This window comes from Herpailurus yagouaroundi, unplaced genomic scaffold (genome assembly GCF_014898765.1).
Source record: "Herpailurus yagouaroundi ecotype Mexico unplaced genomic scaffold, PumYag 182, whole genome shotgun sequence".
Classification (NCBI taxonomy): domain Eukaryota; kingdom Metazoa; phylum Chordata; class Mammalia; order Carnivora; family Felidae; genus Herpailurus; species Herpailurus yagouaroundi.
The window spans coordinates 30,711,288-30,724,206 of record NW_024412413.1 but is presented as its reverse complement, the minus strand read 5'-3'; the positions used below and the strand labels follow the sequence as shown (position 1 = coordinate 30,724,206).

The window sequence follows — 12,919 nt, the reverse complement described above, 5'->3', positions numbered from 1 at the left end:
TGTAATACTTAGGTTGTCTCCAAAAGCAGGTAAGGGGGAATTCTAGCTTAGAAGAAGCTCCTTTTTTAGACTTGCTTGATGCTTAGCATATAATCAAGTCTTGAATGGTATTTCTTCTTTTTTCCTTTGTGTGTTAAGGGTTCATTTTTGAAGATACAAGTGGTCCAAAACTTCTCTTTCCTAAAAAGCACTGGAGATAAATACACTCTCAAAAGGTATTTTCCATGACAAGACAGGGAGGTAGGTAGGTCAAATTGCATACACGTCAGCTGTTAATCCTTTCGTATATAAAATATCATGCCTAAAATGTAATTTTGACTATTGCAGCCTGTAGGGACATACAAGGACCTGCCTGATAGTTCCTTGGGGGATCTGCTTTGATTTGGGACACTAGCAGAAAGATTAAGTGGTCAAACTTCGAAATATGACATTGCCTTCAGCCTTTGAGGGCTCGTTAAGTCTTCCATTGCCTTTGATTTCAACCTTGTTTCATCGAATCAGTGCAACACAGATCAAGGCCTGGATAAATATTTGTGAATTGTTTGAACTTTGTTTTGTGCCCTTAAATACTCTTAGGAGATCAATTTTGAACTTTAAAGAAGTTTGAGGATCCCATCATCAGAACCGGACTGATTCAGGGCCAATTGAGATAAGAACACAAGAGGAGTAAGGGTATTTGAAAGTCCGCAGGATCTTCTTGAAAATGATTATTACTGAGTAACTGCAACTAAATTTTTACCCCCCCCCAATCCTTTTGAAACAGTTTAATGTCCAAAGAATGATTTTTTTTTTAAGATGAATTTTCAAGAATACTTAACGCCAGCTACAGCTGTGTCTCTGTGTCTGTCTCCCTTTCTCTCTCCTCCCACATCAGCTTTCCTTCAGGAGGGATCAGAGTGAGGAAGTGAATTCTTTGGGGTCAGTTCACTGTGTAATCCTGAAAAGGGTGTGTGGGCAGGAGTGCGGGCCAGCTGGACACATGCTAGCCACCCTAGAGATCCTTAGGAAAATCAGTTTTGTAATTTATGTGCTCATGGACCCAGTATGGGGCAGGTTCTCCATGGAGAGAGAAGACGGGACACCACATCCCTCTGGTGACACATCAGCTGGGGCCCTGTGGCTTTCTCATGATGTTACTGTTGAATTTGGGTTTAATTTGGCAGGCCACTTAATCTCTGCTTCCTCCACTGCCTCAGCTATGAAACGGGGTCACCACTTCCTAGCCAACCCAAGGGCACCTTGTAAAAACGAGCAAAGACTGATGACAAACAGTTTATAACAAGAAGAGCTAAAGCTTCAAAGCTGCATTCTACCACTTGCCATTCGATGACTTTTAGGCGTCTCTCTGCCTCCATTTCTTCAGTGACAAATGAGGATGATAATAGGATCGATCTCACAGAGCTGTTTTGAGCATTAAGTGAGATGATATTGTGCATCTGATACCCTTCATAAATGTTACTTGTTTTCGCCTGCTCCTCATCTCATTTTATCATCTAACATGTGTCACCAATCCGTGACCAGAAGGCTGAAATTATGAGAGAATCCCAGAATGAAAGGTAAAGCCTCTCATTTTACAGACAAGGAAGAAGAAACTTAGGGAGGCTGGGTGACTGGCTCAGAGTATCTGGTTCATTAGTGAGAAAGCAAGAGTTAGAGTTCAGGTCTCCTAATTGCTGGGTCGGGGCAAGCCTCCAATTTTCACTCCTTTGGGGGCTGTGTGGATCTTTCTATCCCCAGATAAACCTTTCTTAGTCTGATTTTAATCTTAAGACCAGTAACCAGTGCACAGCCCCCATGAACCCTGAAGATAACCTCATCTCTGGAAAGGCGGCCTACCCTCCCGCCGACCCCCTCGTAGACCAGGAAAGGTAACGTTTTCTCCTGAGGAAGAGACCTGACGAAGCCACTAATGGGGACAGCAGGTGAGGAGGGAGGCCTGGGAGCCGCAGCTGCTGGCAAAGGTTGCCCTAGTAACCGTGCGGGCTCCATTCAGGAAGCAAGCCCCACTCTAAGATGCGAAATGATCGCCTTCACCAGCCCCTGCAAGCACAAAGGAGCCGAGGGGACCGAGGTACAGCCAGGAGAAAGGCAGGCACAGTGCGAGGTGGGGGCCCATGCTGTCAGTTACAACCTTCCACCTTCCATAGAAGAAAAAGAAAGAGAACAGCCCTTTGAATCTTCTGGCCTGCGTGAACCGTAAAGACCACCCATTTAATAGGAGTCCTTTTGTGGCAACAGAGGGGAAGCGGGCACCACTCTGTCACCAGCCTGACGAAACAATATGCCAGGAGAGGGGGGGTAGAAATCCCAAACACTGCAACTTTATGGGGGCCCTAAACTCTTCTTGCTCCCTCTCCTTTATTCAGACTAATGACAAAGGCCATTTGCTACCAATTTATTGGACTCTTTTTTTCCCCTCACAGCTTGAGCTGCTTAAACGCGGGGAGCCCCTTCTCCCCAAATCGCTGTCAGACACTTGCTGAATGGGCCAGGCTCAATTATGCTCCCTCCACAGGTTCAGCTCACACTGTGACCCTGCATGGCTTCCTGCTATTCATATGTGTTACTTCCCCTTTGTGGTAATGGCTTGTGGCACTTGGCCAGAAAACATTATTAATTTCAGAAGTGCACTGACAAACAACAAACCCACAGTGAAACGAGAGGAAGTGCTGAGGAGGCCAGCTGTCGGCTGGAGCAGAGCAGTAGGGGACTCGATGTATGCAGGTTCCAGGAGGAAAAGAGATGATAATCCACAAAGAGGAAACGCACTAAAATTATCCACAGTCCAGAGTAAAGAAAAAAGAAAGGAAAAAACGAAAGAGAAAAGAAATCAGAGAAAAGAAAGGGGGAGAAAAAGCACGCAGCTACTTGAGCTGCAGCTGGACAGGAAATTGCTAACGCTGCTTGCAAATCCCTACTTTGAACAGGCAGTTTAGGGAATGCCAGGAGCGGAAACCGTTCAGAACTGGATTAACACGAGCCAAGTTGAACTGCAACCCACTTCTCCTTTCTAAGCTCTGGTTGACTTGGGGCACCCAAATGGGAAAGACTGAGTTGGTGCTTTTCTGCACTGTTTCTGTTTGCCCTCTAAACATGCTTGGTTGCCAGAAGTCACCCTGGACTGTTTGATACGATTGCCATAAAATCAGAGCCACTCGCCTCTCATAACGTAGATCACCAAATGATCCAACTGGCATCTCACACGCACCTGTGGGTGAGAAGCTCGTCTCTCTCCTCGATGCAGGTGAAGGGGCTAAATTCATTTGAAAATTCTAATTCTTTTGATTTCCTACACCCGCCCTTTACTTTTATTTTTGGTTTGTGTATCTTTACACTTGGGACAAGGAGAGGGGATGTCCCAAGGAAAAAGACAGGGTATTAAGCCTTTACCTCGAAAGGTACTGTTTAAAATAACTTCGACATAAGGTTCAGTAGTAGCGTCTGGCCCACATTCTAAACCAGCTAAGCACAAAGCACATTAGAACAGGAGTGGCAAAGTTTTAGCTCAAGTGTCAGTGTGAAATTTTAAAGCCCACATCCAGGCTTGGTGAGAAGCTTAGCTATGCCTGCCACATGTGCGGGAGCAAGGAAAGGGGAGACATCATTTCCGATTCACTTGATATTCTGACACTCGGATAGCTTGCAGGTAGAAGTGCCCCAGTAACAAACTGGCACAACAATTATCCCTAGTTCTCCCAGGCATGTGTATTATCGAGTAGAAGGCCCTGACAGGGAAGGAGAGGTTAACACTGTGACTATCTTGTTATTCCGGAAGCCCCTCTTTATGACTACTCAGGAATAGCCAAACTTTATACTTCAGCAAGGTGTGCTGTACGGCTTCATTTTTCTTCAAGGGCATTCCTATTTTCTTAAATGAGCCAGAGTTGTATTCATAAAGTGTTGTCGGAACACATCATACAGCCAGTTCATTCTATGATGTCATCTTTATTTGAAGCAAGCGGTTAATGTCATAAACTACACCTGAAAAACATTCCTGGGATTGCTTAGGCGATGGGAACTTTGCCCTGCTGTTCCTGTAGTACTTTACAAGCCAATTTCACTTCCCCGCTGAAAAATTCCTTAAAAGTATCACTTCACAGGTAGGTACAATTAAAGAGAGATTTAAAAAAAAAAAAAATACACATTCAATAGCCAAAATAGTCATTTATTAATAATTTAAGGTTTTACATTCTTATAATAAATTTCAGCTCAAAACTTTACACCATGAACATAATGGGGCAACTTGACTCTCCCTTTCCACAATCATATGCACTTCACCTATCAACCGGGTACCCAAGCTCACACACACACTTCCAGTTTTATACAAATTTTTTTTTTTAAAAAAAGGAAAGAAACCAACCCAAAGTATTGCATTTGAGGTGACACTCCCTGAAGAATTTTGTACAGAGGTAATATACTGTTTAGCACAGCTGAAGTTTAAAAAAAAAAAAAAAAAGTGAGCCCATGATTTTGGTGTCTTTCCAAGATATCCCCTTTGAGACAACACAAGCCAAAATATTTACAAAGGTAAGGCATAGTCAAACTACATTAAGAAGGGGAAAAAAATCACAAGGAAGATATATGAAAGAGAGTAAAGGCTGCACCATAACAAGGTCTCAGTGAGAACAGTGTCCATGAAAACGTGATTCAGAGTTGGTGAAGTCGAGCATGCTGCAAATATACCCTTTGGATTAGGAAAGAGCAAACATTTCTGGTTTTTCTGTTTTAAGAAGTGGCGTACTGCTCTCCCTTTGGATGATTTCTTTTAAACCCATCAAAGAAAAAACAAACACAACTCAAACAAACACGGTCAAGTGATTTAAGATCAAATATTTACAATAATCAAATGGAGTATCAGATTTGTTTTCTTTATTATTACCTTTATTTATTTATTTATTTAATTTTTTATATTTTTTTGCAAACTGATACTACAAATACAGAGCTGAAACCTCTCTTTGGCTCCTCTATATGCAAAATTGAATCCGTCTTCACTGAAGACAGTATGTAATCAGTTCCAGGCGCAAAAAGAAACAGTCATACGAGGCCCTAAACACATGCTCCTCCCCTACCCTTTGGTCCTACCCTATATACCTGGTGACCCTAGAATTCCAGTCCCTGCCTGGGTAGGCTGTACACACGGGCGTGGAGCGAACCTATGGCCCGTATCTATACAGCATGTTCTGTTCTTCCAACAAGAATGGAGCAAATCTCTCCCATGGTAATAACCAATTCCACACGTGGGAACCTCGTCTAATACAGACAACTGGTGTCATTCTGACACCTGCGGCCGTGTACAAAGAAAGCAGCCCAGCTGATGCTGCCAAGAGAAACGGCTAAAGGAACGGACACATCCGGTGAGGCGTGTGGGGCCTCTCACGTGGATTGCAGGGAGCCCGCCTGGTAGACGTTCTGGTTGGAGGGGGTGGTGAAATAGAGCTGCTGCGTGGGGGCCCGATTGTCACAGGGGCTGCTGAGTCCAAGCGTCCTCTCGAAGTCCAGCAGCTGGCCCATGAAGTTGAAGTTGGGCGAGATGTTGGATTTCTTCATCTTGACAATGTCATAAGCATCGTTCATTGACAGATTGAGCTTCTGCATAAGATAAGCCACAGTTACAGTGACCGAACGGCTGATGCCAGCCAGGCAATGCACCAAGACGCCACAGTTTTTGCCCCGGGCTTCATCTGTAAACACAAAAAGAAAGGCAAGCTTTCAGTAGACCGAAAACCACGCTTTGTGAATGATTAGTCTAAAAACTGAGTTAAAGGAAAAGACAAAGAAAAGAAAGAAAGAAAGAAAGAAAGAAAGAAAGAAAGAAAGAAAGAAAAAAGAATCGTGTGTGGCAGCTGGACCCTGCAGGCAGCAGAAAATGTATCATTGAGATAAATCATGTACACTGGGCACAATTACATATTTCAGATATTTTCTGAAAAGGGAGCTTTTGTATTAAGTTTCTGCCAACAACAACAACAAAAAATCCTTAATGTGTGCATTCTTTGCCTCAGCATGTGAATACCAGAAACCCTGCAATATGGTCTTGAATGCCTTTTATACAGACAAGCAGACTGCAAGGGTCTATTAAATTATTCTCCAACTGTTGTGCAGCTAACAATGGAGGTATTCAGGCATTTTAAAAGAGAGAGGGAAGTCACAGGGGACAGCCCATTAGGAGGAACAGGATGTCGACATGGCCTGAAAATGAGTTCCTTTGTAATAGGAAATGCATTACAATGCCTGGAGATTCGCTTCTCCAGGCTTCCAGCCCACAGTCCTTCCTGCTGGGCTCAGGTTACCCTCACTGTCTCACTGTGAACCCGTATCACAGTAACATTCAACTGAATTACAACATCTAGCATTCATAGGGCTTTCCAACAACTAACCTGATGTCCTAAAATAACTCTCAGATCTTTTAAAATTATAAAGCAGTGCTAAAATTCCTGTCAATGGGGAGGACTTCTAGCTAGCCTTTTCCGAGTCCAAAGACTGTGAGAAAATTCTGTTGCCCGATAATACACAGCCCGCTCTCAAATGACTGAATTCAAAGTGTCAGAAAGCACCATTTCAAAGACACCTGTGGTCTGCAGCCATGTCAAAAGGCACTTTTTCTTTCTTTCAGCAAGAAGATAAACCAGAATTCTCTGCTTGTAACATTAGAGACCTGCAATCAGACATGCTAACAAGCAGCCAGAAAGGGTTAACAGCTTAAGTTCTATGAATGGCTAGGAATTTTGCAGTTAAAAGTCTGAGGAAGGACTCTTAATTAGTCTCACCTATGAAAGAAATGGCCTCAGGGAAAAACTGGGACAGGTTTTGACTCCAGTGATCCGAGATGGGGATCTGCTTGTATTTAAACTCTCCTGCGTTCTCAAAGAGATTCGGCAAATTGGGGGTGACGTTCAAGATGTACTTGATGCCGAACTCTTCCAACACGTCCAGGTTGGTGGAGTCCTTGGCACAGCCCAAATAGAGGAAGGGCAAGATCTCCACGGGGAAAGAAGGCTGGCTGTTGGACAGCGGGCTGCCATCCGAGTCCGTTGCACTATTGGGGTCTCGGTCAAGGTCAGACTCAATGTCCGAGGAGGAGTCAGAGCTGATCCGCAGGCCCCCGAGCCCCAGCACTGGCAACGGTGGCGAGCTGCTGCTACATGAGCCGTCTAGATTCGTCTCGCAGTGCAGGGCGAACTCGGCTTGGAACTTACTGAAGCCACCTGCCAGGACGAGAAAGACAATAGTGTAACCTGAGATCCCGTAGTAGTTTTCACAGCTAGTGAGAGCCGCGGCCGGGCGCAGGAAACACCCCAGCACCCTACGAACCCCCTACACACAGACCCAACTATAACAGAAAGACACTTAAATGTGTACCCTCGGGAGTGGAACGAACAGGCCCGCCTTCCCTGGAAACCCTTCTTTTAAATCCAGAGATGCATAAAAGGGCAACTTTTAAAAATATTTTGAGGGACCAGGAGGTGCGATCTGCACACACAAACACACACACACACACACACACACACACACACACACACACACACACACCATGACCTCTCCTGTCCTGCAAATCTCGATTCAAGATCGAACGATAGAAAGCAGGGACAGGTGGAGGAGACTCCCGGTAGGTAGGTTAGAAAGAAACAACCCGTGCCTGTGGCCGGAAGCTGGTGGATTCTGCGCCAGCCTGCTCGCGAGTGCGGGACGCTCGAGGTTCGCAGCCGGTAGCTGGCGGCTGTCCCCCGACCCCGCGGCGCGACTCAGAAGCGCCAGTCAAGCGCAGCAGGGCCACTTGCAGTCCTCGTGCCTTGCCCGCAGCGCACAGCCCCGCGACCCCCGCCCGGCCCCGCGCGCGGGGCTCCCCCGGCGCGTACCTTCCAGGTAGAACGCCCGGCAGCCCTCGTCCTTGAGCTTCTTGAGCAGCAATCCAAGCACCGACTCGCCGCCGGTGTTCTCGTTCCAGTCGCTGCTACTCTCGTCGTAAAGCACCACGGTGTCGGTGCCGCAGCGCCGGGTGAAGCGGTCCCGGTCCTCGCCACGGGTGAAGAGCGCGCGCACCGGCAGGTTGCCCTTTTGCAGGCGCCGCAGCATGATGCCCGGGATGGCCACGTTGATGGCTGACTCGATGTGCGACGACTCATACAGCTCCTGCGGCCGGCAGTCCATCAGCAGCAGCCGCTCGTTGCCCAGCTCCAACTGCTCGTTGAGCCACGCCACGGTCTTGCTGATCGCCATTTCCGACGCGAAGGGCACGGGTCTGAGCGTATCTATCATGGGGGTCGAGCTACCGGAGAGGGCGGGGTGCCTACCAGACGCCCCTCGGGGCAGGCATAGGCCGAGCGCGCTGCGCGAAGCTGCCGCTCTCTGAGCGGGGTTTAATTCCACCTCGTCCTTCCCAGACCGTGTTAGCGGTTGGGGAAAGCGAGACAGAAGTGAAGCCGGCGGTTCCCGCTGCACCCCGCTGCAGCCGCTCGCTCTTGGTGTCAATGAATCTCTTTGAATGAAGCTGCCCAGACAGTTTTGTTCCTCCCCAGTGAATGAAATCCAATTAATTCGGACTCCCTGCTACTAAGAGGGGAGGGGAAGAAAAAAAAAAAAAAAAGTCCAGCGGCTCCTAATCCCTCCCTTCAAGGCTGCACCTCAAATCCGCCCAGGCGTCTTTCTCCTCGGATTATTCAAACCTCGATTTGCTCACTCTCCCTTGGACTCAACCCTCGCACACCCCCTGCGCGAGGCAGCTCCTCAATGGATACAAACAGCGAGCGTCTCAATGGATACATTCTCCCGGCCAGCCAATGAGCGCGCTGCGGAAGGGGCTGTTGCCGTGGGGACGGGCCGGCTGGAACAGGTTGTGTTGATGAATTGTTAATGAGTTTGTCATTCACAAAAACGGAAAGGAATTTCCGCTCCGGATAAGCCCCAGTGCAAACAAGCTGCAACAGCGGGCTCGGCGGGAGGAAGGAGAAAGAAGAGGAGGCGGCGGCGGAGGAGGAGCGGGGCACATAAACCAGGGCACTTCAGTTGTCTCATGTTTCCTTCTGTTGAGAGTTCACACTTCGCGTCGGAACTTTTGCGCACAAATGGTGCAATTAGCAGGCACAAAAGCCCTTGTTCGTGACGCCTGTGTTCGCAAGCTAGCTTTAAGAAAACTTGTGCTTTTTTTTTTTCCTTTTTATTCCCTTTAAACTCATTTGGACAGGAGTTTCGCCTGAACCCCCCTCCTCCGCCCTTCTTTAGGCGGTGTGTGGCATTTGTTTGCCAGTTTAAAAAGCCCAGCTCTGTTTGCTCTGATGTTCTTTTAGCTGAGGCTGTGTTGGGGCTGGTGAACTGCCTGGGCTTTAGTGACCGATGAGGTGTTAAATGCTAATCCAACATCTTTCGAAACAAACTAGGATTTTGTTGGAACATTTTCAAGCAAGCAAGCAAACAAACAAGTGCCTGGTTGTCCAGATAATAGGAAGGAAGGTTGATGGGGGGTTTTTTGTTTGTTTTTAATAGCGTTTAAATTACTTTATTTTGTTTTTAAACAGTGGAGCCTGCAGAAACAAACTGGTTGGACAGTTCGATGCTTTTATTCCCCTCCAGCGGCCTGGGGCGTTATGAGCCATTGTTCCGGGGATCCAAGCCCTACCCACCCCCCTTCCTGCGGTCACCCACCGCGCGCTGAGGGGTTGCGCTCGTTAATCATTACTGGGCAGCTAGCTCGGCTTCCGACGGAGGAGCCGGTCTGGCGCGGTTGCCGGGTCTAGGTGCATTCTGGGCGCGCGGAGCCGGGCGGCTGTCCCCACCAGCGGCGTGTCGTGGGGAAGTCCTACCGCAAGGCCTGCGGGGGCCCGCGCAGGCTCCGCGATCAGCTACGGTAGACTAGAGAGGCCTGTCAGAGGGGAGCCTTCGGTCTCACCCTGACAACCCCCTCCACTGCGGGTCGCAGGGCACTAGCGAGCACCAGCTGCGCCTGCGCGCTGCGCTCCTGGCCAGCACCCGGTCGCCCCCGCCTCCTGGCTCAGCTGCGCTGGGCGTTGGGCTACCCTGAGGTCGGGTGGGGGGCCGAAAGCGGGCCTCTGGGGTTCCGACGCGGCCTGGGGTGGGTAAGAGGCGAGGAGGAGTGCCTGCCGGGACCCCTTGCTCCACGGAGGGCTGGGAGTCCCAGGGAACGTCTCGGCCGCTCTGCAGGGCCAGCAGGTAACTGAGGAAGTGCCGGCCAGGCGGGCTCGCTGCTTTCTGCCGCGGCGCCGGGGAGCAGGGCGGGCCGGCCGGGGGCCGGATGGAGGCGTGGCCGGGTGGGGGCCGCAGCGGCGAGGAGGCGCAGACCCCGCGCGCAGAGCTCTATTGTTATATAAAAGTGCCGCGGCCTGCCCCTCCCGAGCGGAAAACCACCTGTGTACCGCCGGCCGGGCGCTGGGGGCAGGGGGGCCCTGCGGCCGGAAAGCGCGGGCCCTAATCCGGCCTCCCCTCCCTAACCCCCGGCGGAAAAGAGGCCGCGCATAGTCCCGCCGCCGCCGGGGAGGCGGAAGCGGAGGCAGTGGTTCGAAGAGGAGCGTGTCTCCCCAAGTGCCCCTCCCGGCGCCCACCGCGAGTATAGCGGAGGGCACCTGAGGTCGCGGGGTCTCCCCCAGCCAGACGCCCCGCACCCACGGGCCTGCCTGCTGACGCCCCGGCTCCGATTTGCATTTTTAGTCACCCGCCTCTTCCTTGGTTTGGGGAATGTAGGCTAAAAAAAGGCGGCTGCGAGGCCCAGGTTGCCAATTTTGGAGCTGTGCTGCAAGCAGGCCGCCCCTGGAGGAGCGTGTTCAACGAAGGTGGGGGTTGCCGCGCGCTCTCCCCGCGCCTTTTTTGGGCATCCCTTGGAACAAAATTCCCATATTTCACTGGGTATCATCTAGTTCCAACTGGAGGAGGCCTGCGCTGGAGTTGAAGCCTCCGATCCACCCCCACCTGTTACAGGCCTTCCCACCCCAAGACGTTCCAGTCACTGGGTCCTGGGGGCGAGGCAAGACGCTCTGCAGTAGAACTGCGAAGGGTAAAATCTTTCAGCCTGGGATCTCCAACAGAAGAGACAGGGAGGGAAGTCGGTTGTTACTTCGCTATTGTAAAAGTGCACTACCTGGGCATGAATTTGGGAGGATAACCGCAACACTTCTCAAACCTGAAGACAGAGACGCTTAGTTTGACCTATGCTTCCGAATCCTACATCAACGGAATGTCAGTTCTTCTCAGCACTTTCTAGAAAATGCCATTCGGACCACTCGGTTCTAAGAAGAGGGGCGTAAAGGGTCTTTGAAGCGTGGTGGCCAGGGTTGAAATTGTGCCCCGATCACTTCCTAAACGTGTGGCCTTGGTTAAGTCATCTTTTGTAAACCTCATCTTCCATGTGGCATAATGAAGATAATAAAAATATCCACTTCATAGGTTCTCTGAGATGGTTAAATGGGTGAAGCTTCCTGGCATGATGGTGATGTGCTATTGGCTGTTGATGTTTTTATCGCTCTTAATTCCCAGCCTGCACAATGGTCTGAGTCCTTTTCATCCAGATGCCCTTTGAGGCCTGCCTAACAGCCCGCCTGGAGCTTGGCAGTCTACAGAAAAGCCCTCTGAGGAATGCCCCAGGCAGTTTAATCCATCCCAATTCAGCTGTCAAACAAAGCAGGTGCTGTTACAGACCAGTGTCAAAATCCTTTAAGATGGCTAACACAAAGTACCCCCCTACCTTTCTAACTTCTGCCTAACTGGTCCCCTATTAAACACCCTCTTCTCCAGCCACACCAAAATGATAAAATAGAAACAACATGTAGATTGCACATTTACTACGCGGAAGGCTTGGTTTTGATTTCTGTGTTTACATGCATGATTTTGGTCAGTTTCCAGAAAACCCCATGAAAATCATCCCCATTCACAGCGCTTAAGGAATTTGCACGAGGTCACATAGTAACAAACAGTGGGGTCAGGATTTGAGGTCAGACCATTAAGGATTAACACATATGCGTCTTATAGGGTATGATGGAGACCACGCACTGCGCTGTTCCCTGCCAAAATTTGAAGGATTGAGTTCTACGTTTTGAATTTTGACCACCAGGCCTTTTCAGCTTCACATAGTCTGTTGCACCCTCCCCATCAATGTCAAAGATCAAAAGTTAGACTTATTTCCCTGCCGTTTTATATCTGGTTATCTTCTTTGCACACACCTCTTCATTAGTCAGCCGTGCACTAAATGCTGCATATCTTTCTTCCTCCGAATTTGTCTTAGATTCTAATCCTGACAACTGCCATTACTAATCTAGTGTGTCAGCACTGCACGTGGGCCTGGGTTCAAACCTTAGCTCTGTTACTCACGAGTAGTTTGATAGGAGAAAGTCACTTAGCCTCACTGGCCTCCATTCATTCGTTCATTCATTTGTTTATTCACTCATTCACTCCTTCATTCTGGGCTCCAGGAAATCAGGGAATAAAGTGGGCAAGAATACCTACCCTTCCCCCACTCCAAGCTTACATTCTGTTGAAGACAGACAATAAACAAAAGAATTCTACAGTATGTTAGAAAGTGAAAGTGCTGTGGAGAAAAACAAGGGAATTCAGTAGTGTGTAAAATTAGGAATAGTTATACGTTCGTTACGGCCCTAGGAGGATTAGAGACACCCAAAAAGTGTAGGGCACAAAGTGAGTATTCAAAAGATGATGTTTTTAAAACTCACTGCCTCGTTCCTGCAGAAAGTTGACTCCCCGTTGCTGGTGATCTTGCCTTGATCCTCGTCATCCTGGCCCTGTTGCCCAGGCTCTCAGGAAAAAGGCTCTCAGAAGAATTCTAGCATCAGGAAGAACCACAGGCTTTCTTATTTCCGGAGGCCCCAGTTCCCTGCTGAGGGTATCATTCATATGCAGAAAACGGTGTTTCCAGATTGGAGCATGAAGCAGGTCTTGCCTTACCCCTCAGGAGTGCACA

At 49.0% G+C, this 12,919-nt stretch overlaps 1 protein-coding gene and 1 long non-coding RNA gene across 2 annotated transcripts; one reads left to right on the top strand and one right to left on the bottom strand.

The window, feature by feature from the left end:
- Positions 1-4,144: 4,144 nt before the first annotated feature.
- Positions 4,145-8,729, bottom strand: DUSP6 (dual specificity phosphatase 6). Its single transcript, XM_040491263.1, has 3 exons — positions 7,857-8,729; positions 6,768-7,205; positions 4,145-5,681 (listed from the first exon to the last, which is right to left on the bottom strand). The coding sequence occupies exons 1-3, from the start codon at positions 8,254-8,256 to the stop codon at positions 5,374-5,376; spliced, it is 1,146 nt and encodes a 381-aa protein (XP_040347197.1). The 5' UTR covers positions 8,257-8,729; the 3' UTR covers positions 4,145-5,373.
- An 871-nt stretch (positions 8,730-9,600) lies between these two features.
- On the top strand, positions 9,601-11,400 carry LOC121040654 (uncharacterized). The gene is made up of 2 exons (XR_005795391.1): positions 9,601-10,164; positions 10,693-11,400. It is a non-coding gene; the product is annotated as an uncharacterized LOC121040654 (long non-coding RNA).
- Positions 11,401-12,919: the final 1,519 nt, after the last annotated feature.